Raw genomic sequence first — 18,431 nt, 5'->3', positions numbered from 1 at the left:
TCTCCTGGCGACCAATCACGGTTAGTCTAAGAGTTGGGCCGCCCCCTAACTGGAATGCGGGGTGGGATCGGCCATGTTTAACAAGGGCGGAAGTGACCCTAAGGCTTCCGGTCGCAGCGGGGAAGATTGGCCTTGAGTAGAATAGGCCCTTCCGCTTATTGGGCTGCTGAACTGAACAGACCGCGCGTTCTTCACTGCGTTTGTGCGTTTTCTTTTTCCGTTTCCGTCCACTTAAGAGGTCGGCCGAGAGTTACTTGGCAACAGCCCCTGGGTTACTCTGGTTTAGGGTCGCCGCCGCGGTTGCGGAAGAAGAAAGGAGTCTCCGGCGTCGCGGCTTTTTGGAGAAAGTGTCAGGGTTGCCGAAAGCCTTGAAGTGCTGGCGAGGAAGATGACGTGCAAATAAAGTAAGTATCATTTTTCCCTGGCACTTGTGGGCCAGGAGTAGCCCAGCCACTGGCATCATAAAAAATAGGTATGTCGGGGATATTGGGAAAATGAAGACGTGCACCCCAGTGTGAGTAAAAGTCACTCGTAAGTTCACACGCAGTGAAAACCACTGAGGGTGTTTGAGGATATTCATTTTTAGTTATTTTCTATGTGAATATATATATTTGCATTATAGTTAGGTTTTGTACAAAAGCGGAATCACCCTTTGTATACTACTGTTTTATGATTTTTTTCTTTATTACGAGGATTTTTCAAGTATCTGAATTGTCAATCTATAACGCAATATGTAGTGGCAGTGTACGTTACGGGACTGCCATCCTTCATTTCACGATTCTCCTACCGATGGCAGTGTAAGTTGTTTCCAGTTTTTCACTGTTAAAAACGTGACAAATATCCTTTGTACATAAATCTTTCTGCGTATGTCTGGTTACTTACTAGGAAATAATTCTCAGAAATGGAGTTGTATTTCAGGTTTCTTTCTAGACAAGGTTTGTTCTCTGTATTCTAGGGGGGACTATGAAGCCTGTCCCTTCACTCACATTCTTGCCTTTATCATTTAATCTTTGCCAATTTAATGGTTTTTTAAAATATAACTTTTTTTTTCTACTTTTTGTGGCCACACCCACAGCATATGGAAGTTCTCAGGGTAGGGGTCAAATCAGAGCTACAGCTGCTGGCCTACACCAGAGCTGACGGCAACGCCAGATTCCCCCCCACCCCACTGAGAGAGGCCAGGGATCAAATCCACATCCTCATGGATGCTAGCTGGATTCATTTCCGCTGTGCCACAATGAGAACTCCTAAAATACACCTTTTAATTTGCTTTTCTTTACTTAGCATCGAAACTTTCCAAATTTTTTTTTCTCTTGTCTGTCTTCTTTCTGAATTCCTTGTTTTTATCCTTTGCTGTAGACATTTTCTTAGGTGTGATCTCAATTTCCCTTTCCTTTTTTCAACATTTATTCAATTCCACTCTCACACCCTCACCTCCCCACTCACTCTGATGACAACTTTGCTCTCCTGCCATTTCCTCCTCTTTTTATCAGTAACACACAGAAATTGCTGTTTGGTTGAATTCTAGTGGTTCGACAGATCCATCTTTTCTTTAGCTTTCCCCTTTCCCTCTCAGAATTTGTTCTGCCACTCCTGTTTGATGAAGTACCTTCTGGCAGTCAGCTTCCCTATTTAAAATATGGCTCATGACTGGAACAGTTCCATTTCTTATGCGAATTTTAGTAATTCATAGCTTAAAATGCTGCTTGTCACAGAGAGAGGGAGGGAAAGAAGTCCTCTTTTTTCATAGCATTAGACAACTTTGGAACTGAACTTAAAATACCAGGTATCTCAATGGAGTTTGTCATGGATGGATCAAAAGTAAAGCTCCTTGGAATTCCCATGTGGCTCCCAGAAGTTTAAGGATTAAGGATCTGGCATTGTCACTGCAGTGGCTCAGGTGCCTGTCCCCAGAACTTCAGCATGCCGCACGTGCAGCAAAAAACAAAAACAAAACAAAAACTCACTGATTGGGAGTTCCCCGTTGTGGCTCAGTGTTTAACGAATCCGACTAGGAACCATGAGGTTGTGGGTTTGATCCCTGGCCTCGCTCAGTGGGTTAAGCCATGACCTGTGGTGTAGGTCGCAGACGCGCTCAGATCCCGAGTTGCTACGGCTCTGGTGTAGGCCGGCGGCTACAGCTCCGATTAGACCCCTAGCTTGGGAACCTCTGTATGCCACGGGAGCGGCCTTAGAAAAGGCAAAAAGAGAAAAAGAGGGGAAAAAAATTGATTAAGGAATTTCTCAATCATAAAAATAAGACTTGTGGTAAGATATAAGTAAAAATAAGTCTGGACTAGACATTTGGCAGCATGGGTTCTAGTCCTTGTGCTTGTAGCTGGAAGTGTAAGTATGAGCAAACTGGTCTGAAAACGAGGGCCCCCATCTCTCTGTATTTTACAGTTTGATGTGTGTGTCGTTTTTACACACTCTCAGTTTGTCCGTTTGCCATGTGATGTGATATACCAAAATCTTTAAGCCAGGAGTCATGATGGTACAAATGGCCCTCAGTGAAATGCCTGACACAGCATGCTGCTATGACAAAGAATGTGTGGGTTTTCTGCTTAGAGATAAGAGAAGACCTTCATATGTGAGGTCAAGTTCAAAGTGCAGAGGAGTGGGTAGACTATGTGTGCTGGACGTCTGCCGTGTGCCCCTCCTATCCACTCTTTCCCCTTCTCTAAACTGCCCTGGACAAGGAGGCTTGTTGGCCTCTGCAGCTCCCCTACCCTCTTTGTTCCAATTGGAATCACTATTGGAAGCATTAGCAGGTGAGCAGAGGGCGGGAGGAGAGTGGCTGCATCCTTTAGCTGCAGCCTGACATCCTGGATAGCGGCCCTCTCCATTCAGCAATATCAGCCACACAGTTCTAGAACTGCTCGCACTCTCACTGTTTCTAGCCCAGGGTACTGCACTACACCTACTGGTTTCCTGTCCCCTGCCTTAATGAGAGGCTTCAGATTACCAAGTTTGAAGGTGTCCTCTCTTTCCTTCTGGAATACTGACTGCTGGAATATGCTATCTTTGGGATGAAAAGGGGAGAAAACCTAGGAACACATAGTGGTGTTTTCTTGTGAGTGTGTAACAAAACCCTGGAAGATTCTGAAGACACTAATTGAAGTAGTTACCTGGTAACTATTTACTGGGCACTGGGAGCTAGGCCACTTGAGGGGAGACAGAGGGAGATGTTGCTCGGGACTCCTTTCCTTTTTTTTTTTTTTTTTTTTTTTGCTTTTTAGGGCCACACCTGCGGCATATGGAGGTTCCCAGGCTAGGGGTCGTATCGGAGCTACAGCTGCTGGCCTACACCACAGCCACAGCAACACCAGATCCAAGCCGAGTCTGCAACCTACACCACAGCTCATGGCAACGCCAGATCCTTAACCCACTGAGTGGGGCCAAGGATCGAACCTGCAACCTCATGGTTCTTAATTGGATTCGTTTCCATTGCGCCACGACATGAACTCCAGGACTCCTTTCTATAGTCTCTTTTTAAGCAGTAGACTTGCCACCAGTTTACACATTTATGTGCTTCTTTTACTTTTTTAATATGTTGTATGAAACCTTTTTTTCTCTGGAAAAAAAATATGATACCTACTCCAATAATGAAAATAATTTAAATTGGGACTCATGCATTTTACTTTCTCTTTAAATATTACAGCTTTATTTCAGGACTGACAGTGAGGATTGATATTTGGGTTATTTCAACATGAGCTTCCTGTTACCCAAGCTGAGCAGCAAAAAGGAAGTAGACCAGGCGATAAAAAGTACTGCAGAGAAGGTGTTGGTTCTCAGGTTTGGGAGAGACGAGGATCCTGTCTGTCTGCAGCTAGATGATATTGTAAGTGAAAAAAAAAATTTTTTCTTTTTTGGTCTTTTTAGGGCAGCATAGGGAGGTTCCCGGGCTAGGAGTTGAATCTGAGCTGTATCCGCCAGCCTACGCCACAGCCACAGCAACACAGGATCTGAGCCACGTCTTTGACCTACACTGCAGGTCATGGCAATGCCGGGTTCTTAACCCACTGAGGGAGGCCAAGGATCCAGCCCACGTCCTCATGGATACTAGTCAGGTTCGTTTCTGCTGAGCCACGATGGGAACTCCTGTAAGTGAACTTTTTTAAGTAAATGGTTTTTATTAAAAGCCTATACATACATTCTCACTTCAACATTGGTAAAGTGCATGAAAGGGAGCAGGCAGGACCCGGGGATATAGCTGGTCATTTGTTATCAGACATTCACTAAGAACCACTTATTGCCTGCCCTGAGTTGACTCTCCAAACCTGTGATTGTGCCGAATCTGTCTGGCTGTCCTGCCTTACTAGCAGCTGCCGAAGCTCAGCTTCATGGACAGGACAGCAGAAGACCAAAAACGTTATTGACAAGTGTCCGTGAATGTGTCCTTATTCACTGCCCCCATAGTGGGATAACTACTTCCTCTTCCCAAGGGGCAGATGAATGCCAGGGAGGTCAGGTGACTTCCCACAGGCACAGGACCACTACATTTGCAGAGCTGGGATTTGAGCTTTTGTTTCCTCTGCCTGCAGATAAGCTTTTCTAGTTGCTGCCTCCAGTGTATAACTTGATGACAATCTCTGGTTTCTCAACACATCTTCACACTCTGGTGTAAGACAGTAATTTTATCCTTGTCTCCTCTTATTATGGAGAGAAACTTACTCAGGACTAAGACTTCACCCACTATTTCTATAGCTGTCACCCACAGTATGGGTCCAGTGTAAGAAACCCCTTTACCATAATTAAAAATGGATGCACGGAGTTCCCGTTGTGGTGCAGCGGAAACAAATCCAACTAGGAACCATGAGGTTGTGGATTCAATCTCTGGCCTCACTAAGTGGATTAAGGATCCGGCATTGCCGTGAACTGTGGTGTAGGTCACAGACGTGGCTCAGGTCCTGCATTGCTGCGGCTGTGGTGTAGGCCGGCAGCTGCAGCTCCAATTTGACCCCTAGCCTGGGAACCTCCATATCCTTGTGGGTACAGCCCTAAAAAGCAAAAAATAAATAAATAAAAATGAGTGCGTGGTGTGTTCACCTGGGGAAAAGGGGCCAGAGCATTATACCCTCAGCTTTCAGGGGTGGTCAAGAGCATAGACTTGAAGCCAATCTGTTGGAGTCCAAGTCCCAACCTTACTGCCCACTAGCTGTGTGACCAGAGGCACGATACCTTCCTGTGCCTCAGCTTCTTCGTCTGCAAAGTGGTGACTGTAGCAGTGCCTGCCTCACAAGGATGTTGCAAGGGTTAAATGAGCCAAGAAGTACAAAGCGCTTAGAGCACTTGGCACATAACAAGTGCCATGGAAGTGTATGCTTTTTTTTTTTTTTTGTCTTTTTGCTATTTCTTTGGGTCGCTTCTGCGGCATATGGAGGTTCCCAGGCTAGGGGTCTAATCGGAGCTGTAGCCACCGGCCTACGCCAGAGCCACAGCAACTCGGGATGCGAGCCGCATCTGCAACCTACACCACAGCTCACGGCAACACCGGATCGTTAACCCACTGAGCAAGGGCAGGGACCGAACCCGCAACCTCATGGTTCCTAGTCGGATTCGTTAACCACTGCGCCACGACGGGAACTCCTGCTATTTTTATTATAATTATCATTTATGGAGAAATTGGAAGGAAAGATTTGGGGGAATTTCATTGTCTGCATTGCATATTTCTTAGTTCTTTTTTATTTAAGTGAGCATGGATTTTATAAATCCATAAAAACTTCATAAAAACTTTTCACAATCAGGAGTTCCCTTTCTGGCGAAGCCAGTACAAACCTGACTGGTATCCATGAGGAGGAAGCTTCAATCCCTGGCCTCGCTCAGTGGGTCAAGGATCCAGCGTTGCTGTGAGCAGTGGTGTAGGTTGCAGACACGGCTTGGATCTGGCGTTGCTGTGGCTGTGGCGTAGGCTGACAGCTATAGCTCTGATTCTTCCCCTAATCTGGGAACTTCCATATGCCATGGGTGCAGCCCTAAAAAGAAAAAAAAACTTTACAGTAAAAAATAGGAGTTCCCAGCGTGGCTCAGTGGTAACAAACCCGCCTAGTATCCATGACGATGTGAGTTTAACCCCTGGCCTCCCTCAGTGGGACAGGGATGCTGCATTGCCATGAGCTGTGGTGTAGGTGCAGACTCCCCATGGATCCTGAGTTGCTGTGGCTATGATGTAGGCCAGCAGCTGCAGCTTCAGTTTAACCCCTAGCCTGGGAACTTCCATATACCATGGTGCGGCCCTAAAAAGAGAAAAAAGGAGAAAAAAAAAAAAAGAAACGTATTCCCACAATTTGCCCAGGGACTTCTCATAACCCTACTGACAGTGATTCAGATTCTGAATGATAAGGTTATAGTGAGTCTGCTGTGGAACTCAAACAGGCTAAATTTGGGGGGGAGAAAAAAAAAAAACAGGAATTTTTTTTCAAAGAGGAAACACTCTTCTAGTTAAAAATGCACAGAAAAGGAGTTCCCATCGTGGCTCAGTGGTTAATGAATCCGACTAGGAACCATGAGGTTGCAGGTTCGATTCCTGGCCTTGCTCAGTGGGTTAAGGATCCAGCGTTACTGTGAGCTGTGGGGTAGGTGGCTCTGGCGTAGGCCGGTGGCTACAGCTCCAGTTCGACCCCTAGCCTGGGAACCTCCATATGCCGCAGGAGTGGCTCAAGAAAAGGCAAAAAGACAAAAAAAAAAAGCACAGAAGAAACATTAGCTGCCTCTCATGTTGTAACTTACCTCTGTCTCTTCTTACGCAGCTTTCTAAAACCTCTTCTGACTTAAGCAAAATGGCTACTATATATCTGGTAGATGTGGACCAGACTCCAGTCTATACACACTATTTTGACATCAGTTACATTCCTTCTACTGTGTTTTTCTTCAATGGGCAGCATATGAAAGTGGATTATGGGTAAGTTAGATTGACGTGAAGTTATTACAGCCTTAATTAAAACTTTTTTTAATCTAGGTAGTTTCCTCACTTACTTGCATGTGATGGGGGCAACCCCATTGCAACTCATCCCTTCCACTGGGTGAGTTCTCAGCTGGTACTATGTTTCATAGTTGTTTTGTGAGTTTTATGTTGGTACTGTTTCCTCAGTTCATGCACTCTCTAATTTTTTATGGGAAACTTTGGTGCAAAATGAGAATGTTTCCAGGACGAATGGCAAATTTTAATTTACTACATAAATGTGAAAGAATAGTATAGTTTGGGCGGCATTCATCATTCTTAAGTGTAGAAAATAGAGAACTTTTTTAAAAGTTTCCCAGGAATTTAAATTAAAATAAAATATGGAAGTTCCCATGTGGCTCAGCAGTAGTGAGCCCAACTGGTATCCATGAGGTTGCAGGTTTGATCCCTGGCCCCACTCTGTGGGTTAAGGATCCAAAGCTGCTGTGAGCTATGGTGTAGATTGAAGATGAGGCTTAGATCTGGCGTTGCTGTGGCTGTGGCATAGGCCAGCAGCTGCAGTTCCAATTCAGCTTCAGCCCATGAACTTCCATACGCCAAGTGTGCAGCCCTAAAAAGGGAAAAAGAGACCAAAACATGTCATTGTTCTTAAGGTTTTGGAACACATAGACTGCATCCGTAAAAGAAGCGTTCCTTCAGCAAATTAAGACATGCTTTTCTATTGCCAAACTTCCTGTCTTCTGCCACTCAGAATTCTCAAGTCATTTTTCCACATAATCTGTCAAGAATAAGTAACATGAGGAGTTCCCGTTGTGGCTCAGTGGAAACAAATCTGACTAGCATCCATGAGGACACCGGTTCAATCCCTGCTTTGCTCTGTGGGTTATGGACAGTGTTGCCATGAGCTGTGGTGTAGGTTGCAGACGAGGCTCGGATCCTGCGTTGCTGTGGCTCTGGCGTAGGCCAGTGGCTGCAGCTCTGATTGAGGCCCTAGCCTAGCAACCTCCACATGCCACAGGTGTGGCCCTAAAAAGCAAAAAAAAAAAAAACCCAAAAAAAGAATTAGTAACATGACGTCTTTAATGCTTTCCACTCCTGTCAGCATCCCAGTACTTAATATTTATTTTGAATGTTTCCATGATAATCCTATCATTTCTGACTGTGGTCGAGGTACCACTAGTCTAGATATGTGTGCCAGCTTTGTAATCATCTGTTTGAAAGTGTGTTAAATGTCGACTCTTCTAAGGCTCTTTATTCTTCCAGAATACCATCGATGTGTGTATTAATTTGGTGAATCTTTTTAGAAGATGGTTTATGATACTACTTATCACTTTATAATCATATAAAGGAGTTCCCACTGTGGCTCGGCAGGTTAAGAACCCAACATAGTGTCCATGAGGATGCGGGTTCAATCCCTGGCAGATTGCCCAGGGGTTTAAGGATCAGTTATTGTCGCAGGCTTCGGCATAAGTTGCAGATGCAGCTCCCATTCTAGTGTTGCTGTGACTGTGGCGTAGGCCAGCAGCTCCAGTTCAGCCCCTAGCCTGGGAACTTCCAATGTTTTAGGTGTGGTCATTAAAAAAAAGGAAAAGAAAAAAAAATATGAAAGGACTATGTCATATGTTGAAAAAAACACATTACAAAATAGTTTGCATGATAGAATTTCCATGTTTGTGGGGGAAAAAAAAAAATAATGCATGCACACACTCACTTTGAAAGGACATGTACCAAAATGTGGCCTCTGGCCTCACTGGTAATTTTTTTCTAAACAATTTCTACAGTTACAACTACAGGTGTGATAAATTCATTGAGTAATAAAAAAAATTTTTTCTAATTTCTACAGTAAACATACATGATATTTGAACTAGTTAAAAAAAAAAAAAAAGGAAGGAAGAAAACAGTAATACCCACCACTCAAAAGTATAAGTGACTTGGAGTTCCCATCGTGGCTCAGTTGTTAACGAATCCGACTGGGAACCATGAGGTTGCGGGTTCGATCCCTGGCCTTGCTCAGCGGGTTAAGGATCTGGCGTTGCCATGAGCTGTGGTGTAGGTCGCAGATATGGCTCGGATCCTGCATTGCTGTGGCTCTGGTGTAGGCTGGTGGCTACAGCTCCAATTCGACCCCTAGCCTGGGAACCTCCATATGCCGAAGGATCAGCCCCAGAAAAGGCAAAAAGATAAAACAAAACAAAAAAACAGAAAAGTATAAGTGACTGGAACTCAAGAGACAGTGACTAGTTCAAGGACGTTGCACATGCCTAGCCAACAGCAGCGATGGCAAACTAAGCCCACACTGACTCCGGGGGAATTCTACTTGATGTGTTGAAAAGTGGCTAAAATAGGTTTTGAGGCAGAAGCTTTTTAGGTGGGAGGGCCTGCGTGCTCTCCCAGTGGCCCACAGCACTGTTTTTAGTCGTATATCCCATGGGCCCTGGAATCGCAAATGGAAAATCAGCATTGGGCTTTGTGTCTAAAGTCTCCCTAATCAGAAGAAAGTAACAAAGCTGCTTATTTTGTTTATCCTGAAGGTCTTACAAGTCATGCTGAAAAGTTCTGAGTGGGATTGTTTCTCTTCTATGCTATTCAGGTCCCCAGATCACACCAAGTTTGTGGGAAGTTTCAAAACCAAGCAAGACTTTATAGATTTGGTTGAAGTAATTTATCGAGGAGCAATGAGGGGAAAACTTATTGTCCAAAGTCCCATTGATCCCAAGAATATTCCCAAATACGACCTGCTCTATCAAGACATTTAGCAGGTTCACTGCTGTCAAAGTCGAAGATAAAGGCACATCCTGAAAGAGTACCTGAACCCAGCTGTGCCATTTTCCTGGAGTCCTGCGGAAGCATGGTCAGCATCCTGGCGGAGAAGAGGCTTGATATGTGTAGAGCTTACCTGTCCCCAGGTAGAAGACGTGTGGCAATGGCACTGAGGTCACATGACCAGAGACGCCAGAGTGTCTACCCCTGCGGACCTCGGCGCAGCCCCATCAGCCACGGTCAGTGGCCCCAGCGGGATCATTTCACCCTCTCTTTATATTGTGCTTTTCTTTCTTCTTTAAGGTAATACAGAATCCTTCTAAACATTGCCTGGTACAATTCGATCAACTACGTTTATCTGACACACAAGTAAAATAGAAAGTCAGTTCCCGTAAGAGCAGAAGTCCTTCTCTTCAAGATGTACGCACACCCACCCCTTCCATTATCCTCAGCCTCGCCTGTTCCTCCACACGTATCTCAAGCAGCTCACCTGTCTCCAGTCCCTGCATCCCAGTTTCTCTTGGAAAAAATAATTCTCTACTGATAATCGGGCAAGTTTGTTTATCTTCCAGCCTTTCAGGCTCAGACTTTTAAAGGTATCCTGGTTTGCTCATTTTACCAGCGTTTATGTTAATAAATTGCCCAAGAAGTGAGAACTTGAGTCTTTACCATCCAGCACTCAAATGGAGCTAAACAAAGAACTAACTACCCTCAGTGAGTAGGAGCAGATGTCTTTCAGAGACAGGAAATTGTACTTCAAGGACTCAAGCCTGGAAAGAGCTCAGAATTATGAGAAAGAAATACCATCTTTATAGGATTTGCCTGTTTTAATAATTTTATGAGGCATTCTTGTTCTTCCAGGAGACACCACTGGGGAAGTTCCTGCTCCTCTCAAAACCTCATGGGGGCTAATGGTACTGACTTCCTAGGGTAAGAGGATAGATGCAGAGGCAGAGGGCAGTGCACCAGGCAGCATGCGAGGAGCTGCTACTGGCCACCTTGCCAACAAAAGCCCAGTACTGTGCAGGGCAGCAGTGTTGCTGCAGGTCCGTCCCCCTTTGCCAAGTGCTTTCTGGGGAGCGGTGACCATGGAGCCTAGTTCTGACAGGCATGGCATAGAAGGAAGGCTGCTGGACCGACCGTGGTGGCCTTTGTTTGTAAAGGAGAGAGCCACTCCCAGAATGAGATCACAAAACCCTTTCACCACCACCTCCGTCTTTTGGCCCCCGCTTCCTGCTTTCATGGTAGTCGTGACGCATGGGCTACAGCAGCCATCTTAGGACCAGGAGGCAACCAGCCTGGGATGGACAATGAACATGCCGAGAAGACCAGTAAAAAGAGCCTGGGTCCTGGGTTCCTGTCGTGGCTCAGCGGTTAACAAACCCAACTAGGATCCGTGAGGATGTGGGTTTGATCCCCGGCCTCACTCAGTGGGTTAAGGATCTGGTGTTGCTGTGAACTGTGGTGTAGGTCACACACACACGTGGCTTGGATCTGGCGTGGCTATGGCTGTGGTGTAGGCTGGCAGCTGTAGTTCCGATTGGACCCCTAGCCTGGGAACCTCCATATGCCGTGGGTGCAACCCCAAAAAGACCAAAAAAAAAAAAAAAGAGAGAGAGAGAAAAAAGCCTGGGTCCCTACCGATGAGCCTGAGCTACTGAGCGGACTCTAGACCTGCCTCCCTCCAGACTTCTGTGAGGATAAAACGTCCTCCCTGCCCGTCACTGTAGTCTGTCCCTCGTGGCCTAAGCCACAGAGCATTTGATGTGTGGAAGGTTTTTGCTCTGATACCAGCAAAAATAATCTGTGTGTGTAAGCATCTCATCTCTTTTCTCCTGAGGGCTTTAGGGAATATTGCTCTGAAGTCATGGCTTTTGTTTTTGTTCCCATCTTAGTTGCTCTCCATTCCACAAGTTTTTATTAAGTACATACTGTGTGCCCTGTCTTAGGCCAGATGCTACATAAAAACGAGTGACTGTTGGATGGAAAAAAGGCTTCTTAGGAGAGACAGGACCTGAGCCTTAAAGGAAAGTAGGAGGTACTCCTGGAGAAAGGGGGAGGGCATTTCAGGAGAGGGCGTGGGGGTGCAGGGTGGGGGAAGGCGCAGGGGCCCGAGGCAGCAGCCTGTCGAGAGGGCTCCACAAGAGTTCAGTGTCGCTGAAGCCCAAGGCCAAGGCCAGGTGGGTGGAAGGTGCTGCTGGGGAGGGAGGCAGAGGGGATAAATGGATCGAGAAGATGCCAAAGGTTTTCTCTTACTATTTTCCTCCCGAGTGGTGAGTAGAAGCCACTTAGTATAAGCCGATTATTCTTCAAGAAAACCTAGTGCTGAAGGTACTACCACTCACTCTGATCCCTCTCACGGGTTCTAGGACATAGGTCTAGGTCCTTCACTGGCCTACCAGCTCTGACCCATAGAAAATTACTGATGGCGCTGGAAAGTGCATGTGAGAAGAACAGCACAGTGAAGGCAGAACCCTCTTGAGAGTAGTGACATCTGGTGACATTCTAAACCACGAGAAGGAGAGGCCACGATTTGGTGTGACAGAGGGAATATTGGCGAAGGGTCACTGTGCTGAACGAAGGCTTACAGCAAGAAAGAGTTCAGTGAGAGCTGCGCTTTGAAGAAGAGCTTTGTGTTCTGGGTTCTGCAACCTTTTTTTCTGGGAAACCCTTAATAGCAAGATCCTTATCTTTGTGAAATGAAAGACTCAAACAGCTTGCATCTTGACTCCTGGTAAAGGGTAGGTTTCTTCCACGTGGGAAAAGCAGCGCCCCCTGAGGAAGAGACTTCTAACTTTACCCAGTGTCCCAGGGTGATTACTTATGGGCACTGAGGGATCGTCCGGCTTAAGCCCATCATAGGAAAGTCCGGGGACCCGGTGGGCAGGGAGCTTCAGGAACTTGGCAAGTGTATTGTCCAGCTATGACCCGGACCCAGCCAGTCCAGAGATCCTCCCTTTACACCATCTTACTCTGTGGTCTAAAGAGCTGGTGTGTTGAAAGACAAACAGCCAAGTGTCGAAACACTTGTTTTCATCCCACTTTGAGCTGGCCGCTTCCTCACCAGCCTGTACTCTGTCTCCCACTTCACTCCGAAGAAGCCAAAGAAGGCAGTGGAAAGAGCTCGGGACTTGGATTCAGACAGACCTAGGTTCAAGGTTTGGCTTCACTACTTGATAGCTGTGCAACTTTAAGCAAATCGCTTAACTTCTCTGAGTCTGTTTGCTTGTCTGTAAAACGATACCAGTGACCTCCCTGAGGCCTGCCATCCCATAGGCGCCTCATTCAGTGAGCATGAGCCCCGGAGGGGACAGTGCTTGTCACCTGAGGGATTGCCAGTTGGCCTGGGGTGTCTTCTGCCCCACTCCCTGTAGTCTCTAGACCACTCCGCTGTGGCTGTACCATAAATGAGAATGAAAACAGCTCAAGGCTACAGACAGCACAGGAGGGAATCAAAGGAAGCTCTTTATTGACTGACTGACTCAGCAATGCGGGGCTGGAACCCGGCAGCTTCACACCACGTTTTCTCCCCTCCGCTCCCGTCCAGTTTTCCCTCGTCCTTTCAGGCCCAGGCTGGCGGCCTCAGTTGTCGGCTATGGTTTTCTGAATCCAGTCCAGGATGGAGGTCACCCTCACATACACACCGTACTCCGCCGCACGACAGCTCTTGTCGAAGCTCAGGATCCCGGCCGCGTACCAGGTGTCATCATCCTTGTCGTGAACAGCAAAGGCGCTGCCGGCGTCGCCGTAGCAGGTGTCTTCCTGGTACTTGGACAAGCCGGCGCAGAAGGTGTGCTCGTTCAGGATGGGCTGCACCCCCACTGGGCTCTTGGGTTTCTTCTTCTCGGGCACCGTGCTGCCTTCGTAGTACTGTACACATTTTTCTTGGTCAGCCACCGGCAGCATGACATACTTCAGATGCTCCGTAAAGTTGAGGTTGGCGTTTCGCCCCCAGCCAGACACGTAGCCCACAAGCCCCACCTTCACGTAATCTTTAGAAGGGAGGCAAATGGGCATCACCCTCTCATTAATGGGCACCTTCTGCTTGAGTTTGATGAGCCCGATATCTACCGTGGAGTTGTCAGGATGGAAAATCACATTCTCAATCTCCACCTCCTGTTTCTTTCCCACATAGAGTCTTAAAGTAGGAACAATATCTTTTGCTTTTGTATCATTTTTATGACCCAGGCGGAGATTCTTAGCCGTGGTCAGCAGCCACTGTTCATTGATGAGCGTGGCCCCCGAGGTAAGGTTATGGTGGGAGATCATCTTAGCCTGCCAGGGGAAGCTGCCTTTGGCGTCCAGCGAGCCACCCATGATCCGCTGCACCTGATCCACTGGGTTCTTGGGCTTCCCGCACACTGTCGAGGAGAGCAAGAACGTTATGGGCCGAGTGTGAGAAACTCCCAACTGGGAAAGAAGAGTAAAAGTATCGACTTGCTGCCGTCTAAACTGTCATTGTTGGAGTTCCCGTTGTGGCTCAGTGGTAATGAGTGTCCTTGAGGACTCGGGTTCAATCCCTGGCCTCGCTCAGTGGGTTAAGGATTCAGCATTGTCGTGAGCTGTGGTGTAGGTCGAAGACAGGGCTCAGATCTGGCATTGCTGTGGCTGTGGTGTAGGCTGGCAGCTACAGCTCCAGTTTGACCCCTAGCCTGGGAACCTCCATATGCTGCGGTTGCGGCCCTAAAAAGAAAGAAAAGACTAAACTGTCATTGTGCATTTATTCAGACTTAGATGTTTACATGCTCTGCCCTTACCATGTGATCCCCTCGTTCCCAGTGTTTACAGTTTGAAATGGTTCTTTTTAAAAGAATGTTTACATCACTAAGAACTCTCTTTCCTCCGTATGCCACAGGTGCAGCCATAAAAAGAAAAAAAAAAAGAATTCTATTTCCTGCTTTGCTAACACCACATCCTTAACCACTAGGCCACCAGGGAACTCCTGTATGTATGTTTAAACAGTTTGTCACAACAAAGCATCTCCATAATTCCCTGAAAATCTTTGCAAAGGCAAGGAGCTGTAATAATCCCTCTGAATAAAGAGGGATCTGAAGCAGCACTTGCTGGAACCCAGATCTTAATAGATACGGCAGTTCAAACCAGGCCATTAGCAGTTCCGAGTCTCTGGCAGCAGAAGAGTGTAGCTAAGATCCTCCCGTTCCCAGAGGGAGAGGGGAGAGCAACAGCTCCTCCTGGTGACAGGCAGGAGGTCCGCCCCGTCTCCGCCTCTCGTTATCATGCATGCTCCCATGGATTAGGGTTTTCTTAACCCCTCCCTCGACTTGTTCTTGGAACTTCCTTTACCCTTGACCCAAGCACTCCACATGGCCTAGCGGATCCTCCCTGGGCAGTGCAGTCAGCAGGTTCAGTCATGCCCCACAGGCCCAAGTGAATGAGATCCTCAGTGAACTGTATGGGAAGGCATGTCTTCTCCCCCTGTCATCCGTGGGTCTCCCTGGTCCCTCGCCTCGGCCCTTGTGTGCCCAGAGGAGACCACACAGGGAGGATACTTCTCTAGGACATTTCGGCCAGGTGTCTGCCCATGCTCCCGCCCCCCAACCCTTGTCTGCTTCCCAAGGTGCCTGCTTCCTACCTGCTTCACATTCAGGCAGTTTCTCTCCAGTGACCTTATTTGTCCACTGCTTATTACTGTCCAAGGTGTACACTCCTGAAACAAACGGAAAGAAATGAGCCTAAAGAGAAATTGTATCTGGACCTGGTGCGGGGAGAGAAGCTATTTAAAGAGCAGCAGCAGAGAAGCCGGAAGGAGAGGGGCGCTGTACTGCTGGGGACACCAGTGAAGCCCAGCAGGACAGAATTGTAGTCGCGGTAGCCCTGGAGAGTGTGCTGTCAGCATAGGGTTCAAATCCTTACTCTCCTTCTTACGGGCCCCCTGAACTTGGGCAAATTACTCAGCCTTCCTATGCCTCAGCATTATCAGCGGCAAAATGGGCATGATAATGGTACCTCCTCAGAGGGTTCTGTGAGGACCAGGCGCACAGACAGGTGCAAAGCACTGAATGGTGCCAGGAGTGAGAGCTCCGTAGGTACACGCCCCTACCGTCACTGTCACCGTCATTTGTTCCTCTCCCACATTGCCTTTTATGGGTGTAGGTTTCAGTCTGAGATGGGTGGGCCATGTGGTATCACCTCTCCTCAACAGGGGAGGAAACTTGAGGCTGAGAAAAGTTCATTTGCCCAAAAGGCCATGGCTACCGGTGACAAAATCCTTATTAGAATCTTAATCTCTTGGCTCCAGAGAGAACCCATGAACTCTCTGGCCAGTCATCCTGGCTCCAGTCATGGGAACGGTGGGATGGGAGAGGGCCCGGAGATACTCATCCAGGCCGTACCATCTCCTGCCGTGCGCAGTTTGTAGTAGGTTTGGCAGTGATAGCGAACCATGTGCTCCACGTAGCCCTTTGGGATCTCAGGGGGCTTTGGGCAGCTGTCATCTGCAAAGAAAAACAGGAGAAGATGGTTTGTATTTTGAATCTGCCCTGGAGACCCAGAAAGATGAGAAGAAGCTGCTTGGCACATCCACCTCCCTCCACCCCACGTGGAAGCCCAGGGGAGAGCACCCTCCCCTTATTTCTGGCTGTGTCCCCAGTATTCCTGCTGCTGAAAGACCAGAGCTTAGGAGGGAAGGAGCAGTTGGCTCTTCCCAAATAGGGGTAACAGATCCGACAGGGTCCGGGTGGGATCTGGCAGTGCTGGGGTGGGCCGTTCCGCCCCAACGCAGAGGCCCACCTGTGGCATCTGTGGCCTCATTGCCGGTTTCTGCTGCAAAAAGCTGCCCGCAGAGCAGGAGGGCGACGACAGCTCCCAGGGCGCTGCAGAGAAGACAGGAAGGAGTGCACAGCTGTCTCCCCGATTCGCCCCTGCCCCGCCCCGCGCCGCCACACACTCCCCTCCCATCAGGCAGCCAGCGAGAGGAGATGCATATGGAAGCGGCAGGACCAAGAAACCCTTCACCCACCCGTGTGCGCACTTGAGCACCTTCCAGCACGTTCTGTGCTGCTGCAACGCCTACGGAAGCTTCAGAGAGGAACAACCAAGATAGGAAGGCACATAGGGATTGGGCCTTGGTTTCTGGCGACGTTCAGGCAACCTCAGATTGTTAATGATATATGAGCTGTGCAGCAAAGAGAAACCTCCCCAGGCACCCTTTAGGTGCTGGGCCACAAGGATAATGCTGATGAAATACAGACAGCTCCAAGATGGGGAGGTGAGGGTTTACCATGCTATTCTCTCTACTTTTTAAAATTTTTCTGTGAGAAGTTTTTTTAACCACCAATAGGGTTGTTTCTATTATTTTGCGATCATTTGACTTCAGAAAATCAAACCCCCAAATGCCAGAAGGTTACCTGGAAGAAAACTGACTCCCTGAAAGCACTGAGGCCCAGACCACAGCCACCAGTTAACCAGCTCCCTGAAGAATGTCAACTGGTCAGAGGTTGCTTGGTTATATTGTTTCTAGTCCTGTTGTTTCCAAAATGATTTCTATTTTTTTAAAATTTTTATTTACTTTTTGTCTTTTCTAGGGCCACACCCGTGCCATATGGAGGTTCCCAGGCTAAGAGTCTAATTGAAGCTACAGCTGCCGACCTATGCCAGAGCCACAACAACTCCAGATCTGAGCCTCGTCTGTGACCTACACCATAGCTCACGGCAATGCCAGATCCTTAACCCACTGAGCAAGGCCTGGGATTGAATCTGCAACCTCATGGTTCCTAGTCGGATTTGTTAACCACTGAGCCATGTCGGAAACTCCCAAAATGAATTTTATTTTGATAAAATCTGAGTGCCTTGATTGTGTCACTCAAATGTGTCATTATTTGTCTTTCTTATCATGTGTTTTTTGTAAAGGAAAAAAATATGCTAATAAGCATATTCAAAATGCCAGGAAGCCTACCTGGCATCCCCTGCGGAGATGAAAACGTTATAACCTCAAGGAAAAAGAGCCCTTGGAGAAAGTCACATCTCGTGGGAAAGGCAGCACCGTCCTTAAGCATTCGGTTTTATGGACACAGAAGAGCAGAGGATTTATCACACCAAACCCTTCATTCACTATAATTTAGCCCATTTGCCTTATTTCTTTCTTACATTTTTGCATCTCTCCTGGAGGCCTCTCATGTACCTGGCTGTCATGGAGATAAGCGATACATGCAAAGCGAGATGAAATAGTCCAGAGTAAAGGGGGCTGGGGCAGAGCTGTGCACTCACCGCATCTTGGGTTCCTCTGCCTCTGGAAGAGCAGTGCTGTGGGGGCCCCTGCACCTGCTTTTATGCCTCCAGTATCTCACTCCACCCCCTTCGAGATTTTGTAATCCTGTGTCTCCACACTTTGGCCTTGCTAAGGTCACTCACATTTTCCAGTAATAAAGCCGCAAACAACATCCCTGTTAAGAGTTAAGCTCTTGCTTCACACCTGAGTTTCAACTGGTGTTCTTCATGCTTGAGCCAAAGAAACCTGGCCACATCATGACCCCATGTAGCTGCCAAAGTGTTTCCCTGAAATCAGCCACTGTGCAGGCTTGGGGGGAGGAACTGTCAATCTGTGTCTCTCTTTGTTTTGGATGGTTTTCAGCACTGAAAAAAGCCCTTCTTTGGGTTATTTCCCCTGGAAACACTCCTACAACCTGGCTGAGTTGGGGCTTGAAAGTAAGCATTTCCTTTTCACAGTCATTTTCCCGACCTGTGTTGCCATCTTCCTTTTGCTGCAAAGCTCTCCAACCTGAAATCTGTAAAATGTATTTATTGTGTCTTC

The 18,431-nt window shown here is 47.5% G+C and overlaps 2 protein-coding genes across 6 annotated transcripts; one reads left to right on the top strand and one right to left on the bottom strand.

Annotated features, from left to right (window-relative positions):
* Positions 1–97: 97 nt before the first annotated feature.
* TXNL4B (thioredoxin like 4B) lies at positions 98–11,477 on the top strand. 3 transcript variants are annotated; one of them, XM_047793705.1, is made up of 4 exons: positions 99–404; positions 3,662–3,841; positions 6,750–6,901; positions 9,492–11,477. In XM_047793705.1, the coding sequence occupies exons 2-4, from the start codon at positions 3,710–3,712 to the stop codon at positions 9,655–9,657; spliced, it is 450 nt and encodes a 149-aa protein (XP_047649661.1). In that variant the 5' UTR covers positions 99–404; positions 3,662–3,709; the 3' UTR covers positions 9,658–11,477. The 3 variants fall into 3 exon arrangements, with proteins under 3 accessions (XP_047649663.1, XP_047649661.1, XP_047649662.1); XM_047793706.1 differs by lacking the exon at positions 99–404 and adding an exon at positions 4,545–4,631 and having other exon boundaries at positions 3,784–3,841; XM_047793707.1 differs by lacking the exon at positions 3,662–3,841 and having other exon boundaries at positions 98–404.
* Positions 11,478–13,113: 1,636 nt separating this feature from the next.
* On the bottom strand, positions 13,114–18,041 carry LOC125134414 (haptoglobin). Of its 3 annotated transcripts, none has more exons than XM_047793702.1 (5): positions 17,888–18,041; positions 16,412–16,494; positions 16,015–16,116; positions 15,255–15,329; positions 13,114–14,022 (listed from the first exon to the last, which is right to left on the bottom strand). In XM_047793702.1, exons 1-5 carry the CDS (start codon positions 17,890–17,892, stop codon positions 13,244–13,246), a joined length of 1,044 nt encoding a protein of 347 aa, XP_047649658.1. In that variant the 5' UTR covers positions 17,893–18,041; the 3' UTR covers positions 13,114–13,243. The 3 variants fall into 3 exon arrangements, with proteins under 3 accessions (XP_047649658.1, XP_047649659.1, XP_047649660.1); XM_047793703.1 differs by lacking the exon at positions 17,888–18,041 and adding an exon at positions 16,641–16,713; XM_047793704.1 differs by lacking the exons at positions 16,015–16,116; positions 16,412–16,494; positions 17,888–18,041 and adding an exon at positions 15,629–15,985.
* Positions 18,042–18,431: the final 390 nt, after the last annotated feature.

Source organism: Phacochoerus africanus, chromosome 8 (assembly GCF_016906955.1).
Source record: "Phacochoerus africanus isolate WHEZ1 chromosome 8, ROS_Pafr_v1, whole genome shotgun sequence".
Lineage (NCBI taxonomy): Eukaryota > Metazoa > Chordata > Mammalia > Artiodactyla > Suidae > Phacochoerus > Phacochoerus africanus.
This window is presented reverse-complemented; position numbering and strand designations above follow the sequence as displayed.